Raw genomic sequence first — 17,180 nt, 5'->3', positions numbered from 1 at the left:
TTCACCATTTTGGTCTTAAAGAACTGTTTGCGGGATCAATACTTGATTCCAAGACTTGGTTCCTAGACTTGGTTCCAAATTGTCACCCTCCAGATGTTGCAAACCTACAACTCCAGCATGCCCAGACAGCCGTTGGCTGTATGGGTATGCTAGGAGTTGTAGATTTGCAACATCAGGTTGACCACAGTTTGGAGACCTATGGTCTACAGGAACATCATTCTTCACCAACTTGGTCATAATAAACTTTTTGCAGGATCTTTCATCATCAGTTTTTGCAACAAAAGCAATTTTACAAGATCTGTCAATTTCTTTTAACCCCATCATTTATATCAATGGGGGATGGATCAAAAAGCTGGTCAAACTAAGATCAAGTTTTGTAGAGCAAAGAAACAGATTGCAGCAACCGGTTACTGAATATTCTTCACAACTTGCTTCATCCTCAATAGTAAAAGTAGTCGATAACTCTTCTGATTTACAATTTTTTTCTTTTTTATTTAATTAAATTTTTTTTTTTTTTTTTTTTATTCTCATATATCAAGAAGTTTTTACATTTTTTAAGACATTTATAGCTGCTAAGCCACGGTGATGGCTCTTTGTCTGGATTTAATTAAAAGTGAGTCTTCCCACATTAGTCTTGGGTATTATCTGCAGGGGCCGCAGACATCTGAGACAGAACATACAGATAAGGCTTTATTCACATCTCATATACATCAAAGGTATACACTGGGAGGTATGTTGAATATATCCTACTTTAATGACATATAATTGCCCATCGAAGCCCATGGTCAAAAACATATGTATTTATGGGATGCCTCTGCATACAATATGGCAGTCTTCTGTGCAACTCATTGGGTGGTCAAATGACTAGGTGAATGGAGCCCTATGGATAATGGGAGATCTCTAGCATATACAGCAAAGGTTGAGCTCTAACATGATGGGGCAAAAAAGAAGGATGAAGTCATTATTATGGGGGAATTTAACTATAGACTGGGAATCTAAAACCTGCAGGTCTAGCAATGGAAAATGTTTTTTTGGCAATGATAAAGGAAAACAACCTTTCCCAACTAGTGCGGGACCCATCAAGAGGTGGGGCACTTCTTGACCTTATACAAACCAATAGGCTGGATATAGTATCCAAAGTCGAGGTAGGAGGTCATCTTGGTAATAGTGATCAGTAAACATATTAATATTTAAGAAGATGTCTACTAGTGGGGTTGCAAAAACATTGAGGGAGATTTATCAAAACTTGTGCAAATGAAGAGTGGTGCAGTTGCCTATAGAAACCAATCACATTGCTTCTTTCACTTTTGAAGAGGCCTGTGAAAAATGAAAGAAGAAATCTGATTGGTTGCTATGGGCTACTGCACCCCTCTTCATTTGCACAGGTTTCGATAAATCTCCACTAATAACCTTCAGGAAGGACAATGTTCACCTTAGTGGCATAGACCTTAGTGGTATAGATTATGACATTGTCCTCAGTAATAAAAGTACACAAGCTAAATGGGACATAGAGCATCCTGAATAGATCTTGTGAATGACCTGTACTTTATGGGAATAAGCATGTTTGAAATAGGAGAAGACCAATGTGGTTAACTAAAATAGTTAGTGATGTGGTAAATGATAAAAGGAAAGCATTCAGAATACTAAAACAAGAAGGTAGTGGGGAGGTGTTTTTAAAACAATTATAAGGAAAAATAAATAAATGTAAAAAGTAAATAAAATGTGTACAAATTGCATAGAGAGGATATTTGTCTTTGAAAGTAAAAAGAACCCCAAAATCTTCTTCAGCTACATAAAGAATAAGAAACTTAGAACTGAAAATGAAGGTACCATGAAAAATAATATGGGTGTAATGGTGGAGGAGGATGAGGAAAAGGCCAATCTACTAAACAACTTCTTCTCCACTGAATTTACACAGGAAAATGTCAGATGATATGAGAAGGGATTATGGAAATTCTCCAGCAAATCTAATCTCTCTAAAACAACAAGTGTGGTGCCGCCTTATATAAAGGGAATATCCAGCCAAAACTAACTTAACCACCATCTACAGAATAGTGGTAGTCACTGGGACCCCCTGCAATCTCATGATATAAATTATATGATATTTTCATGATATAAAAAGTGACCAAAAATGCACTATTTTGGACTTTGGAATTTTTTTGCTAGTTTAATTAACGATATATTTTTATAATTCGGACATTTCAGCACGCGGCGATACCATATATGTTTATTTTTATTTACACTGTGTTTTTTTTTTATGGGAAAAGGGGGGTGATTCCAATTTTAATAGGGGAGGGGTTAAATGATCTTTATTCACTTTTTTTCACTTTTTTTTCAGTGTTATAGCTCTCATAGGGACCTATAACACTGCACACACTGATCTTTTACATTGATCACTGGTTTCTCATAGGAAACCAGTGATCGATGATTCTGCCGCTTGACTGCTCATGCCTGGATCTCAGGCACTGAGCAGTCATTCGGCGATCGGACAGCGAGGAGGCAGGTAGGGGTCCTCCGACTGTCCTGTAAGCTGTTCGGGATGCTGCGATTTCACCGTGGCTATCCCGAACAGCTCCCTGAGCTAACCGGCATGGTTTCACTTTCACTTTAGACGTGGCGTTCAACTTTGAACGCCACGTCTAAAGGGTTAATAGCGCGCGGCACCGCGATCAATGGGCGCACGCTATTAGCCACGGGTCCCGGCCGTTGTAAGAGGCCAGGCCCGACCCCCTATGACACGGGGCCACGCCGTGGCCCCGCGTTATAGATCGGGAGCGGACACATGACGTTCCAGTACGTCATGTGTCCTTAAGGGGTTAATGAGCTGAACAGAGTCACCATTTGACTCCAGTCAGCTCATTTCTGCCAGGTATCTGGTTTTGTGACCGGACCTAAAAACCGTAGTATATAACGGTTTTAGGTCCGGTCAGAAAACCAGATGCGGGTCAAAAATGAGCCTACGGGAGTCAAACGGCATCTGTAGGCTGAAAACGTGGTGTGAAAGCACCCTAAGATAGTTTTGGCTGGACATCCCCTTTAATATTTCAACACACAAATCACAAGATGGTTTCCACACCAGAGTTTTGCACAAGTAAAGTTCCATTCTAGACAGACCCTAATTCCTTATATTTAAAGATTCTATAATGACAGGGATTGTTCCACAAGACTGGTACTTAGTAAATGTGGTACCAATACTTAAAAAGGGGTCAAAAAGGGATCCTGGGAACTATCAACCTGTACAACTATGTGTTAAATAATAAAACATTAGGAAAAACTACTGTTAAAAGGACTTGGGAATATTGGTGGATAGTAAGCTAAACCGTAATGATAGGAGTGTACAACCTACAACACTGATAATTCATAATCAAAAAACCTTTATTAATTCCACATAGAAAGTACAAAATGCCACAAGACCCACCCATGAAAAACTACCAACCCTTGAAACCATAAACCTCAAAAACACTGACAGGTATGTCACAAGGATAAGTGGATTTTGTCCTCAATGTGCTGACATATAAACAATACGCTAGCAATGCTGTATATGAATAATCACCATCTATTACCTGATCAAGACATTCAGAGTCCTACTGCACCCTATCATACCTCAACAAGTGTTTCGAGTAGTCTCTTCCTCAGTGTTGTAGGTTGTTCTATTATTGCATCTGACAACAACAGGAATTGAAGGTTACGCTGAGCGGCCTGATGAAGCGCCTAGGGGCGTGATACGGTCCGTGGCCTGACGTCTGAACTCCCCCGGAACACCTGCCACTCTCCTGCACAGACTCAAGCGGATGTCTGATTACCGGGTCTCGGCTTAGAGCGAAGCAGTCCTGGATCTACCTGGTCGTGTCTCCCTCGCATCGGTACGGTGAGTGCTCCGCATATGTCTTTCTTTCTTATGATTGTGATATTGTACACTAGTGGTTCTCGTGCGTGCAGTGCTCCCGTCTCTTGTTCCCTAGCATAATTACACCTGTTGCACCTGAAGCTGTTCGCTCTATAGCTGCGGTAGGATACAGACACACATACACTACGGGGGTGCCGACTATTTTTTCTTCTAAGAGTTAGAGGTGTATTATAATTGTAATTGTGTATAATGTATAAATCAAACTCATGGGGGAGGGTTAATTCAGACTGTATATCGGTTGTTTTTGTGTATTCCCGTTTTATTGGGTGGGGTCTGTCTGTTTGTGTTATACCTCCTTTGGATTCAGACACTCTGGTCCCATTATAAAATAAAACTGAGATAAGGGACCTGGAAGAGAGATGCCCACCCACCTGGTGGGGTCGGAGGGGAGGGGGGAATGGAGTTTTCCCTCCAGAAAAACAGCTATAAAACTTTAGATGCTCGACACAAACTTTGGTTGCAAGCCTGTGGCAAAAGCTGACAAGACCCTAAGCAACAGCTGGAGACTCACTCACAAGGACTGCTATACCATGATGCTGTAAGGACTTTTCTTTGTTTTCTGAACTTGTCTTGCTGAACTTTAATATATTTTTTTATACTTGTAAGTCTTTTTTTTTTTTTTAGAATAAATGTTTAATTAATCAGCTCTGGTCTTTATCTCTAAATATAGGAGTTCACCTTTCTGAAGGAAGCTCTGGTGAAACATGTTTATCAAAAGGTTAATTTGGCTTTAACCCTTTCACCATCACACTCTCCCTAGCATCTTGGCTGGACCAATAGGGTGTGATCGTGACACCATATACGGCAGGTTTGCCACTTTGCCTTGGTAAGGGTATAGGGCTTTGGGCTCAATTACAGCTGTTGTGCTTTGGTATAGGGAGCCCCTATTGTTTCTCGGCTTAAAGGGGTACTCCACATGAAAACATTTTTTTTTAATCAACTGGTGCCAGAAAGTTAAACCGATTTGTACATTACTTCTATTTAAAAATCCTAATCCTTCCAGTACTTATCAACTGCTGTATGTTCCAGATGAATTTCTTTTATTTTTTAATTTCCTTTCTGTCTGACCACAGTGCTCTCTGCTGACATCTTAGGAACTGTCCAGAGTAGGAGCAAATCCCCATAGCAATCCTATCCTGCTCCTAAAATGGACAGAGGTGTCAGCAGAGAGCATTGTGGTCAAACAGAAAGGAAATTAAAAAAGAAAAGAGCTTTCTGTAGAGCATAAAGCAGCTGATAAGTACTGGAAGGATTACAATTTGTAAATAGAAGTAATTTACAAATCTGTTTAACTTTCTGGCACCAGTTAATTTAAAAAAAAAATTTCCAGGGAAGTACCCCTTTAAGTACTGTGAAATACCACACATCCGATGGACCACATGCAAGTCAATGGAATCCATCGCGACCTGGAGGTGTCAGTTTTGCTCCGACCCATTCAGTTGGAGCCAAACAAATGGGTTGGGGCCCAATGGCCATATGAAATTAGTCTTAGGCAAAAACCTTTTCCCTGGGTGAGAGAAAGCCTAGCCATGTATGTGAGAGAACTGTGGGTATAGTAAGGATCATGGTGTTAGAGATTCAGGAACATGACAGTCACCCTATTCCAGACTCGAAATGGCTGATAACAGGTAACAATAAACCTCTAATTTTCAAGTAGACTAGTGTTTTTCCCAACCTGTGGCAAAACTCCCACCATGCTCTAAACACAGATGTAGACTTTAGATTCAGAGTGCCAATAGACCAGAGATAGCCCCAGACGGGAACAGGATCGGGTTATCTTCAAGAACTAACCTGGCAAATAAGGGTTAAACACATGCAGCACTAGCAAAATGTTACACATTCATTCTGCATTACTTTTACAGATCAGTGTTTCCCAAGCAGGGTTCCCTTCAGCTGTTGCCAGACTACAACTCCCAGCACTCTACAGTGGTTTTAATGCAGCCAGAGACATTAGACATTTGTTGACACATCTGGCTAGCTTTAGTAGAATCTGTAATCAATCTATTGCAGTGTTTCCCAACCAGTGTGCCTCCAGCTGTTGGAAAACTACAACTCCCAACATGTCCGGACAGCCAAAGGCAAAGTACAAAATGTACTAACTGGGCTTTATAAGAAGAGAATAAAATACAGATTCTACAGTGGTTTTAATGCGTCCAGAGACATTAGACGTTTGTTGATACATCTGGCTAGCTTTAGTAGAACCTGTAGTCCTGTAGTCAATCTAATGCAGTGTTTCCCAACAAGTGTGCCTCCAGATGTTGCAAAACTGCAACTCCTAGCATTTTACAGTGGTTTTAATGCAGCCAGAGACATTAGACATTTGTTGATACATCTAGCTAGGTTTAGTAGACTTTATAGTCCATCTAATGCAGTGTTTCTCATGCACTGTGCCTCCAGCTGTTGCAAAACTACAACTCCCAGCATGCCTGGACAGCCAATGGCAGTGTACAAAAAGTTCCTAATGAGATCTGTAAGAAGAGAATAAATAAAGATACTACAGTGGTTTTAATGCAGCATCTGGCTAGCTTAAAGGGGTTATCCAGGAAAAAACTTTTTTTATATATCAAGTGGCTCCAGAAAGTAAAACAGATTTGCAAATTACTTCTATTAAAAAAAAATCTTAACCCTTTCAGTACTTATGAGCTTCTGAAGTTGAGTTGTTCTTTTCTGTCTAACTGCTCTCTGATGACACCTGTCTCGGGAACTGTCCAGAGTAGAAGCAAATCCCCATAGCAAACCTATTCTACTCTGTGCAGTTCCCGAGACAAGCAGAGATGTCAGCAGAGAGCACTGTTGCCAGACAGAAAAGAACAACTCAACTTCAGCAGCTGATAATTATTGGAAGGATTAAGATTTTTTAATAGAAGTAATTTACAAATCTGTTTAACTTTCTGGAGCCAGTTGATATATAGAAAAAAGTTTTTTTTCCCTGGAATACCCAAGTAGAATCTGTAGTTAATCTAATGCAACGTTCCCCAACCAGTGTGCCTCCAACTGTTGCAAAACTACAACTTCCAGCATGCCCGTACAGCCAAACGCTGAGTAGAAAATATACTAACTAGGATCTGTAAGAAGAGAATAAATACATATTCTACTGTGGTTTTAATGCAGCCAGAGATATTAGACATTTGTTGATACATCTGGTTATCTTTAGTAGAATCTGTAGTTAATCTATTGCAGCGTTTTCCCAACCAGTGTGCCTCCAGCTGTTGCAAAACTAAAACTCCCACTACAATGGTTTTAATACCGATCAGAGACATTATGCATTTATTTATACATCTGGCTAGCTTAAGTAGAATCTGCAGTCAATGTGATGCAGTGTTTCCCAACCAGTGTGCCTCCAGCTGTTGCAAAACTACAATTCCCAGCATGCCCGGACAGCCGTTGGCTGTCCGGGCATGCTGGGAGTTGTGGTTTTGCAATGGCTGGAGGCACATTGGTTAGAAAAAAAACTGCAATCGAGGATTTTCTTTTTGCAATTTTAGGATTATGGTGATTTGGGGGGGGGTGGGGGGTGGAAGTCATCTCAGGTGGGTGAGGTTGTCAGGCGTAACCAAAAGCCGACATCCAGAAGCAGCAAAGCAAATAGCTGCACTTTCCAAACCTGTCAGCTGCTGATCTTATCTCCTGCACAAAAAAAAAAAAAAAAAAAACTCAGAGGAAGTCACACACCGCTGCATCCTTATGATGAGAAAACATTCATAAAATCCTCTTCTTTTTCTCTCTTTTACACTCCCCCCTTCCCCAATCCCAGCCCTTCCCCACCAATACCAAGTGCAGACTGCACCCTCCACTACACCAGGTTGTCGAGCCCCCTCCCTTGAAGGTTACAGCCATCCCTGCATATGTGCAATAAAAGATTTAAGGAATATAAGGCTCCAATATATAATATTGTTTTTTTTATTTAATTTTTTTGTTTGTTTTTTTTTTGCTTTTTATTGATCTGCTGCCTTAGAATCCACTGCAATTTCCAGTTGTAAATCACAGCACAAGGGACGGCATGTCCCCTCCCCTCGCCTTCCCCCCTATTGGCCGCCCAACTCCTTTTCATTTGCATACGGCCTCTCCGATTGGCCGGAGGGTTATACAAGACTTTACATAAGCTTGGCAGCTCTCCCCGAGTTGTATAAAGCACAAGAGAGGTATACGGTGGCCAAAGCACATAGGGAAAGAGGAAAAAAAACAAAAAAAAAAAAACTTGTGAACTCTTGCAAATCCGGCAACTTAAATCCTAAGGAAGGATGCTGCGGGCACGGTTTTTCATTACGGTAAGTACCCACTACGGGTGGCGCTTTGTCGATTTCGATGAAACATTCCTTGGGAGTGAAGGGGTTAATGCATGCACGCTTGCAACAAATTCTGACAACGCTCTCGACCGGCAGGGCACTTTGCCTATATTGTGTTGTAGACGTCGTAGGGGCATTGCCCTCGGTCCGGTTTGAGCCCCGTGCGTAGACTACATTGACTGCAACGAGTTACTGCATTTGATGGCATGATTGATGGGTGAAGTGATGCACGGATAAGACGGTAATTGCTGTATGATTCGCTATCTGAACGCCTGGGCGACCGCGGAATATACAGTAGCTATGTATAGATCCGGTAACGATGTTGCCTTACATGATCCACACATATCCCTTTTGACCGATGCATGATATGCCTATATCCCTTCAACCAATCCTATTTACTGCTTGGGAATTGGCATCGGGGGCAACTAAGTGAGCGCCGCTCTGGGGTGTCTAGACTCCAGATTATTGCAGTTTATAGTTTAGAAACCTGTGCTCTGACTGTAGAGAAGATTTGTCACAGCAGTACCCCCCCCCCCCCCCCCCTGGGGAAAAATGTTTAATATTTAATAGTGCCGTAATTGCTATTGCTGATTTCAGGGAGATTCATTGCACCCCCCTCTCTTTAACCTGCTGACTGTCGCCTCTATTAAAAGTTGTAATAAGACTTCATGTTTTTGGACTTACACAACCGCCCCCCCCCCTCTCCACCACCACCTGTCACCTCCCCTTCTGCATTAATTCAAAATATTTTGAATTGAATTGTAACATTTAAATTGTAACAATCACCTGGAGGATACAATTACATTTGTGTTAATATATGCTTTTCTTTTATATAATTTTAAATATTTTGGATTTACCACCCTTCCCCTTCTGCAAAAACCCCAAATATTTTGAGCTGCTCCTTCTCCTCCTCTTTCTAATATCCTTGTTTTATGGATAAGTTTCTGCAAATTATCCCAAATATTTTTAAACTGAATTAGCAACAATCTCTTGGATGGTGGATACAATGTATAATTTATCTATATCTATATCTATATATATATATATATATATATATATATATATATATATATATATACATATATATATATAATTTTTTTTTTTTGTATACTTTTTTTTTTGAATATTTTTTTTTTTTTTTTGCACATGGCCACTGAATCATTAACCCTTTATACGGAGACGATTATTAATATTTATTTATTATTACTATTATTATTATTATATATAAAAAAAATATATATATATATATATATATATATATATATATAAATTGTTTTTTGGATTTATTTTTTTATTTTTTTGCACTTCCTGGAGCACCATCCAGTGGATTTATATGGATTTTTGCCATTAACACTTTGACCAGTTAAGCAGGTTAAGAGATTGCCGAGGACTTGGTGTGTGTGTGTGTGTGTGTGTATATATATATATATATATATATATATATATATATATATACATATATACACAGCTTGTTAGTCTCACTTCAGTGCCCGGGGGGGTTGTCAGGGCAGAGACTACTGTATATACTCCGAAGCAGAATTCGGTGGCTTGACTTTATGAAGGTTGAAGCCTGATATTATGCCGGAGTATAAAATATGATCACTACTACTATAGTGTTAGCGGTACTGCAGTGTCAGCAGGGATGGTGCATGGTGCATGGCGGCCAAAATAATAAATTAGAAAGTTTGAAGGACTTGGTGGAAACTGTTTATACCAGTGCTTCCCAACCAGCGTGCCTCCAGCTGTTGCAAAACTACAACTCCCTGCATGCCCGGACAGCCGTTGGCTGTCCGGGCATGCTGGGAGTTGTAGTTTTGCAACAGCTGGAGGCACACTGGTTGGGAAGCACTGCATTAGATTGACTACAGATTCTACAAAAGCTAGCCAGATGTATTAACAAATGTCTAATGCCTCTAGCCGCATTAAAACCCACTGTCAATGGTGGGAGTTGTAGTTTTGTAACAGCTGGAGGCACCCTGCTTGGAAAATACTGCATTAGATTGACTACAGATTCTAGCTAGTCAGATGTAACAACACATGTCTCATGTCTCTGGCAGCATTATAACCACTGTAAAATGCTGAGAGTTGTAGTTTTGCAACAGCTGGAGGCACCCTGCTTGGGAAACACTGCATTAGATTAACTACAGATGTAACAACAAATGTCTAATGTCTCCGACCGCATTAAAACCACTGTAGAATGCTGGGAGTTGTCGTTTTTGCAGCAGCTGGAGGCACCCCGGTTGGGAAACACCGACACATACCAACATTTTATTACAGCTTTAGTCTGTCAGATTGGCATTGAGGTGGGATCTCGCTGGAGATCTCAGTGCATCATATTCCCGAATGACTCCTGCAGCAGTAATCCTTCACTTGTATGGGGGGGGGGGGGGGGGGTCTAGTAGGACCTGCCAGACGTTGCTACAGTCTTCCGATACAGATGAATTCATTAATGGTTCCAGAGTAAATATTTGAAGTGTACGGCTTGTAAAAAAATAAAAAAAGAGGGCCTAATATATTAAGCACATCTCCAGTGACTTGGGAAAAACGTTCCGCTCCAGCACTTTTTAAAACGGCTGCAACTCATTAAGCAGTTTTTTTGTAATTAAATGGAAATTCCGAGTTGTCAATAGGCTAGGCTGCGCTGTGCGGAGAACGGGGAGGCATAATAGCATACATAGGAATAATGGCTGGACAGGATAGGGGGCAGTGAGGGGGGCACAGGGGATGTGTCAGTATGGGGAGAAAAGAGGACTGATGCCTGTCAATCTGTCTTGTCACTCATCCCTCTCCAGCCCCTTTAGATTTTAAATTTAGCCTTTTATCTGATCATGGGAAAGCTGGGTGATAAACCCACATGGTTGTAACGTGATAATCAGTTCTGCAAGGGGTCATCACACAGCTTTCCCTTGACTCCTGAATGGGAAATGCTATAGAGTAACTGTTTTCTACACGGTCAGCGGATGTGATACTGCAGGAGTAGACATATCGGCTATTGAGGACGCTAAAGTTGGCTGGTTACCAATGTGACAAATGTAACGGCCACCATATTGGTTGTCGTAACCCAGCTTTGTAAACACCGGGTATGACTAAGCAACTTTACAGAAGAAGACAAGGGCAACAAGGATCTGTCCTATCTATCTATCTATCTATCTCCTATCTATCTATCTATCTATCTATCTATCTATCTATCTATATCATATCTATCTATCTATTTATCTATCTCATATCTATCTATCTATTTATCTATCTCATATCTATCTATCTATCTATCTATCTCATATCTATCTATCTCATATCTATCTATCTATCTATCTCTCTATTTATCTATCTCATATCTATCTCATATCTATCTATCTCATATCTATCTATCTCATATCTATCTCATATCTATCTATCTATCTCATATCTATCTATCTATCTATCTCATATCTATCTATCTCTCTATTTATCTATCTCATATCTATCTCATATCTATCTCATATCTATCTATTTATCTATCTATATATCTATCTATCTCAATATATCTATCTATCTATCTATCTATCTATCTCTATCCATCTCTCATATCTATCTAGCTATATACTATCTATCTATCTATCTATCTATCTAACTATCTATCTAATATCTATCTATTATCTATCTCTCTCATATCTATCTATCTCATATCTATTATCTATCTCTCTCATATCTCTATCTATCTATCTATCTATCTCTCATATCTATCTATCTCTCATCATATCTATCTATCTCATATCTCTCTCTCTCTCTATCTATCTATCTATCTATGTAAAAGGAGAAAGGACCGCAGCACACAAAAATCTTCAATGCAAAAAACTGGTGTTTGTTCCATCTTCAGCAAGAAATACAAAAAAGTGCAACGTTAGGCATCTGGTGTAGTGTGAGACTACCGAAACGTTGCTCTTTTTTATATATCTTTCTGAAGATGGAATAAACACCAGTTTTTTGCACTGAAGATTTTTGTGTGCTGCGGTCCTTTCTCCTTTTATTGAAGTTGGGGTCCTTTACCAAGTCTCCTATGACTGCGTGCACCTTAATACTATTTAATGTGAACTGGCGGATGTGCTACTTTTTTGGATTTCTATCTATCTATCTATCCATCTATCTCATACCCATCTATCTATCTAAGCTCAAACAGTAAGAGTACATTCACATGTAGCGATGCAGTTTTTTCTTTCTCATTTCCTATAGCGCACTCTCTGCTTTATGCTATTCCTCTGTTGTTCCTCCAGGAAATGTATAAATAAATTGACACTTTGAGCAATGTTTGACATTCAAAGGGATGGTACACAGCCCCAACGGGTAACACCAAAAGTCAGTGAACTCATAAATGTCTAGAAGGAATAACAGAGGAATGGCGCAATGCAAGAAAAGATGCTCCAGAATTGTCATTTCATATACAAGTACTGTATTTGCTAAAACAGACAGGTCAGGCAAGGTAACAGACCCTTCATGACCCCTTCAAAAGGACAAATGAGAGTTCCAGGTATTTTAGGTGGCAAAGTGATTGCAGGGTGCTGATCAGTAAATATGGCGAATTTAGGCCTTCTTGATATGCCCATATTAACCCTGCTGATACAGCCTCAGGCAGACTGTACTAGCAGAGCGCTGATCTAATTGATTAATGTTATGCAATAGCATAGCGTTGATCACTTAACGCAACCCAATAATTACTTAAAATAGCCCCCTATGGGGACTTTAAAAAAAAAAAAGGAAAAAAATTTATATGTTTATATTTCATAATAAGAACATTAAAAAAAAAAAGATTAAAATAGAAAATAGAAGATTAAAATATTGGAATCACCGTGTGTGGAATTGTCCTAACTATTAAAATGTAATGTTTATAATCCTGCATTGTCAATGGAGTAAAAAAAAAAAAAAAAAAAAAAATATATATATATATATATATATATATATATATATATCTCTTTTAAAAGCAGTAAAATGAATAATTAAATAATCAATAAATGAATGAATGTATGAATAAATAATGAATAAATAAATATAAATTGGATATCATTGTAATTCAAACTTCAGAATAAAGATAACCCCACATTAATTTTTATTATTATATCGGTATTGCCATAGATTTAGTGGTACAATGAACCCCCTCATATGGCCCTGTAGATAGAAAATGGGAAGAGTTAGGGCTTTTGAAACGGCGGAGGAGGAAATAAAGGAAAACGCAAAAACAAAAATTGCTTGCGTTCTGAAGGGGTTAAAGTAGCCGTTTCACACAGCGAAGTCAGTGACTGTCAATGTAGCTGAACGCTCGTGCTACAGTGTGACTTTTGATATTTACTAAATGAAAAAAAGTTTAATTTGCCTCTACGAGTTTTGCTGGTTGAACATTTTGCCATACAGTAGCTTCAAGGTCACATGACACTGTTCCCCCATAGGGAATAACAGAACCTAAACTGTGACTTTCATGAGACTCGTATGTAACATTAAGTCGCTATTTGCAAAACTACACCTCCCAGCATACTAGCAGCTGTCCGTGCATGCTGGGAGATGTAGTTTTGCAACTGCTGGCCGTATACTTAGGCCCTTGGTGATTTAGCTGAGGCTAAAACTGCAAGTAAAGGGGTTAAACAGGAATTTAAAAAAAAAAACAGCGCCACCCCTGTCCTGGTTTTGTGTGGTGTTACAATTTGGCTCCATTCACTTCAACAGAACCGAGCTGCAATACCACACACAACCTGAGGTCAGGTGGGGCGGCGCTGTTTTTCTTATCCTGGATAACCCCCGTTAAATTGTTGGAGGCCCTACGGACAATCCTGTGTGTGTATAGGGCAGGTTTACCCACTGATGGGACATGTGCCCAGTATCATGCTGCATTTGGTAGAAGTGTTTTGCTGTGGTTATTCTCCTTTTCCCATTGAGAACACATGCACGCTCGGCTGAAAGGAGCATGCATGTGTATGAGGGGGGTTGAAAGGCAATCGGTTCAACAAGCATTAGTGTATGGTCACCTATAGACCTCATGCACAAGACATAGGGGGAGATTCATCAAAACCTGTGTAGAGGAAGAGTGGTGCAGTTTCCCATAGCAACCAATCAGATCGCTCCTTTCATTTTTTCATAGGCCTCTTTAAAAATGAAAGAAGCAATCTGGTTGCTATGGGCAACTGCACTACTCTTCCTCTACACAGGTTTTGATAAATCTGTCCCAGAGTCCCTATAGCTTCTTACTATCGAGCCATAAGCACTATGGGGGAGATGTATTCAAACAAAGGAAATGTTGACCAGTTGTCCATAGCAACCAATCAGATCGCTTCTTTCTCTTTTAAAAGAAATCCTCTGAAAAATGAGAGAAACAATCTGGTTGCTATGGGCAACTGGTTAACTTCTCCTGTACATGGGTTTTGATAAATCTCCCCCAATGTGTGTGCTGCCATATGGTGCTATGATACCACACCGTGTTATGGGGATATATAGTACAGTGATCCCTCAACTTACAATGGCCTCAACATACAATAGTTTCAACATACAATGGTCTTTTCTGGACCATTGTAACTTGAAACCAGACTCAACATACAATGCTACAGACAGTCCAGATCTGTGATACCTGTCACAACTGGAGGAACTGACCAATCAGAATTGGCATTTTACTGGCAAATCACCTCTATTACTGAAGTACATGCACTGAATTGCTGTCTGGTAGCGCCCCCTACAGTACAGGGAGGAATTACAAGTTCTGTACTACTCCTTACCTGTGCCAGGGTTAGCTGCTCCTTTGGACACCAGGTGAGGGCGGCTCCATTTGGGACACTGTGTGTACTGTATAGGACCCTGAAGAAGCTCCTGTCCTCTACATAAACCATTGTTTCCCAACCAGGGTGCCTCCAGCTGTTGCAAAACTACAACTCCCAGCATGCCCGGACAGCCGTTGGCTGTCCGGGCATGCTGTGAGTTGTAGTTTTGCAACAGCTGGAGGCACCCTGGTTGGGAAACACTGACATAGACAGCGATTACAGCTCCCAGCAGATCTTTCTTACTTTTATATGTAAGGATTTGCTTTATCTATATTAGTTATCTGCTTATTTTTCTTTAATCCTCACTTTTTCCTATTTTTGACTGACATTTTGGTGGCTTCAGAACCAATTACCAGCTTTCCATAGAGTTATGGTCTCAACATACAATGGTTTCAACTAGAGGTGAGCGAACTTACAGTAAATTCGATTCGTCACGAACTTCTCGGCTCGGCAGTTGATGACTTATCCTGCCTAAATTAGTTCAGCTTTCAGGTGCTCCCATGGGCTGGAAAAGGTGGATACAGTCCTAGGAGACTCTTTCCTAGGACTGTATCCACCTTTTCCAGCCCACGGGAGCACCTGAAAGCTGAACAAATTTATGCAGGATAAGTCATCAACTGCCGAGCCGAGAAGTTCGTGACGAATCGAATTTACTGTAAGTTCGCTCATCTCTAGTTTCAACATATAATGGTCGTCCTGGAACCAATTAATATTGTAACTTGAGGGACCATGGTATACAATATTATATATAGTCTCCTAGAAGCCATGGGTGTAATACCTCTAATACCATCCAATGGACTAGATAATCTGAATCCGTCACATTTATGTAGACTTCTACACGCCTCTATGATATCAGAGACATATGGCGGCACAGTATGGACCAATAGACTTCTGTAGCTGCCATGAAGCCCAGATATGGCAGTAAATCTGGACAGGATCCTGTATGTGTGAACATACCCTTAGTATAGATACATCCTTCCAGATATAGCAGAGCTGATTTTATCAGATGTAGCAAACCTGTGTTCATTTTTTGGCACAACTCTTTTTTATTGTAATGGCTAATTTTTTGCAATGAATCACTGGAAAACTGAGGACAGGTTGAGATATAGTTTTTTTATTATTATTATTTTTTTTTTACTGCAGGTTCCGACTGAATGAGACTAAACTCTGTCCAAAACCTTGTCTAGTTTCCTGGAAATCCTGTGGCCATTGTGCAGTTTATAAGTTAAAGGGGTTCTCCGGTGCTTAGACATCTTATCCCCTATCCAAAGGATAGGGGATAAGATACCTGATCGCGGGAGTCCTGCTGCTGGGGACCCCCGGGATCTTGCACGCGGCACCCCGTTTGTAATCAGTCCCCGGAGCGTGTTCGTTCCGGGTCTGATTACCGACCACCACAGGGCCGGCGGCGTGTGACATCACGCCCCCGTGTGACATCACGCTCCGCCCCTCAATGCAAGCCTATGGGAGGGGGCGTGATAGCTGTCACGCCCCCTCCCATAGGCTTGCGTTGAGGGGCGGAGCGTGACGTCACACGGGGGGCGGAGGCGTGACGTCACACGCCGCCAGCCCTGTGGTCGTCGGTAATCAGACCCGGAGCGAACACGCTCCGGGGACAGATTACAAACGGGGTGCCGCGTGCTAGATCCCGGGGGTCCCCAGCGGCGGGACTCCCGCGATCAGGCATCTTATCCCCTATCCTTTGGATAGGGGATAAGATGTTTAAGCACCGGAGAACCCCTTTAAAGAGTACCTATTATCAATTACACTTTCCCTAATCCCCCTCCCCATCTGTCCCTGACTCTAACTAACTCTGTCCCTTTTTTAATACAAGACCCCCTATAAATACCTTTTTAATTCCATCTTCAGTAGCTCAGTATGGCGCTGTGTATGAACGAAGGAAGTGGGCGGGGCCCGGCAGGCGTAACGTCATCTAATGCCTGGCCGGGGCTTGCTTCCGCCCTGCTTCCTCTCGGCAGCGCGCATACAGGCTGAGTACAGGGGAGGGACGGCAGCTTCTGTGTCTCCTCCTCTCCTCTCTGTTTGGCTTTACACGTGCCATACAGAGAGGAGGAACGTCGAAAGGCAGAGCTGCCGTGCCCTGCAGTGATACGCGCACAGCACTCACTCCCGCCTGTCTGATTGACAAGCGGGAAGCTGCGCTGAGTCTGCAATTTCGGACTCAACGCCAGGTCAGAGTCTGAAATCACTGAA

General features: G+C 41.1%; 1 protein-coding gene and 2 long non-coding RNA genes across 5 annotated transcripts in view; 2 read left to right on the top strand and 1 right to left on the bottom strand.

Moving 5' to 3' along the window:
• The window catches only part of LOC130282739 (uncharacterized), a 92,310-nt gene extending 77,278 nt beyond the window's left edge, over positions 1 to 15,032 (bottom strand). Inside the window, exon 1 of the long non-coding RNA XR_008846512.1 lies at positions 14,925 to 15,032. This is a non-coding gene — a long non-coding RNA (uncharacterized LOC130282739). The remainder of the gene's footprint in view (positions 1 to 14,924) is intronic.
• The window catches only part of CRTAC1 (cartilage acidic protein 1), a 661,264-nt gene continuing 652,104 nt past the window's right edge, over positions 8,021 to 17,180 (top strand). For 2 of the 3 annotated variants that reach the window (XM_056531341.1, XM_056531344.1), the window contains exon 1: positions 8,021 to 8,175. In XM_056531341.1, coding sequence (XP_056387316.1) covers positions 8,149 to 8,175 — 27 coding nt within the window. In that variant the 5' untranslated portion in view covers positions 8,021 to 8,148. Of the gene's footprint in view, positions 8,176 to 8,305; positions 8,435 to 17,180 lie in introns of those variants that run through there. The other variant, XM_056531342.1, reaches the window with a different exon arrangement.
• LOC130282740 (uncharacterized) overlaps positions 14,788 to 17,180 on the top strand; it is a 4,439-nt gene continuing 2,046 nt past the window's right edge. Inside the window, exon 1 of the long non-coding RNA XR_008846513.1 lies at positions 14,788 to 14,958. This is a non-coding gene — a long non-coding RNA (uncharacterized LOC130282740). The remainder of the gene's footprint in view (positions 14,959 to 17,180) is intronic.

The sequence above is a fragment of the Hyla sarda genome, chromosome 7 (assembly GCF_029499605.1).
Source record: "Hyla sarda isolate aHylSar1 chromosome 7, aHylSar1.hap1, whole genome shotgun sequence".
Taxonomy (NCBI): domain Eukaryota; kingdom Metazoa; phylum Chordata; class Amphibia; order Anura; family Hylidae; genus Hyla; species Hyla sarda.
The sequence above is the reverse complement of the archived record's forward strand: the minus strand, read 5'-3'. Positions and strand labels throughout refer to the sequence as shown.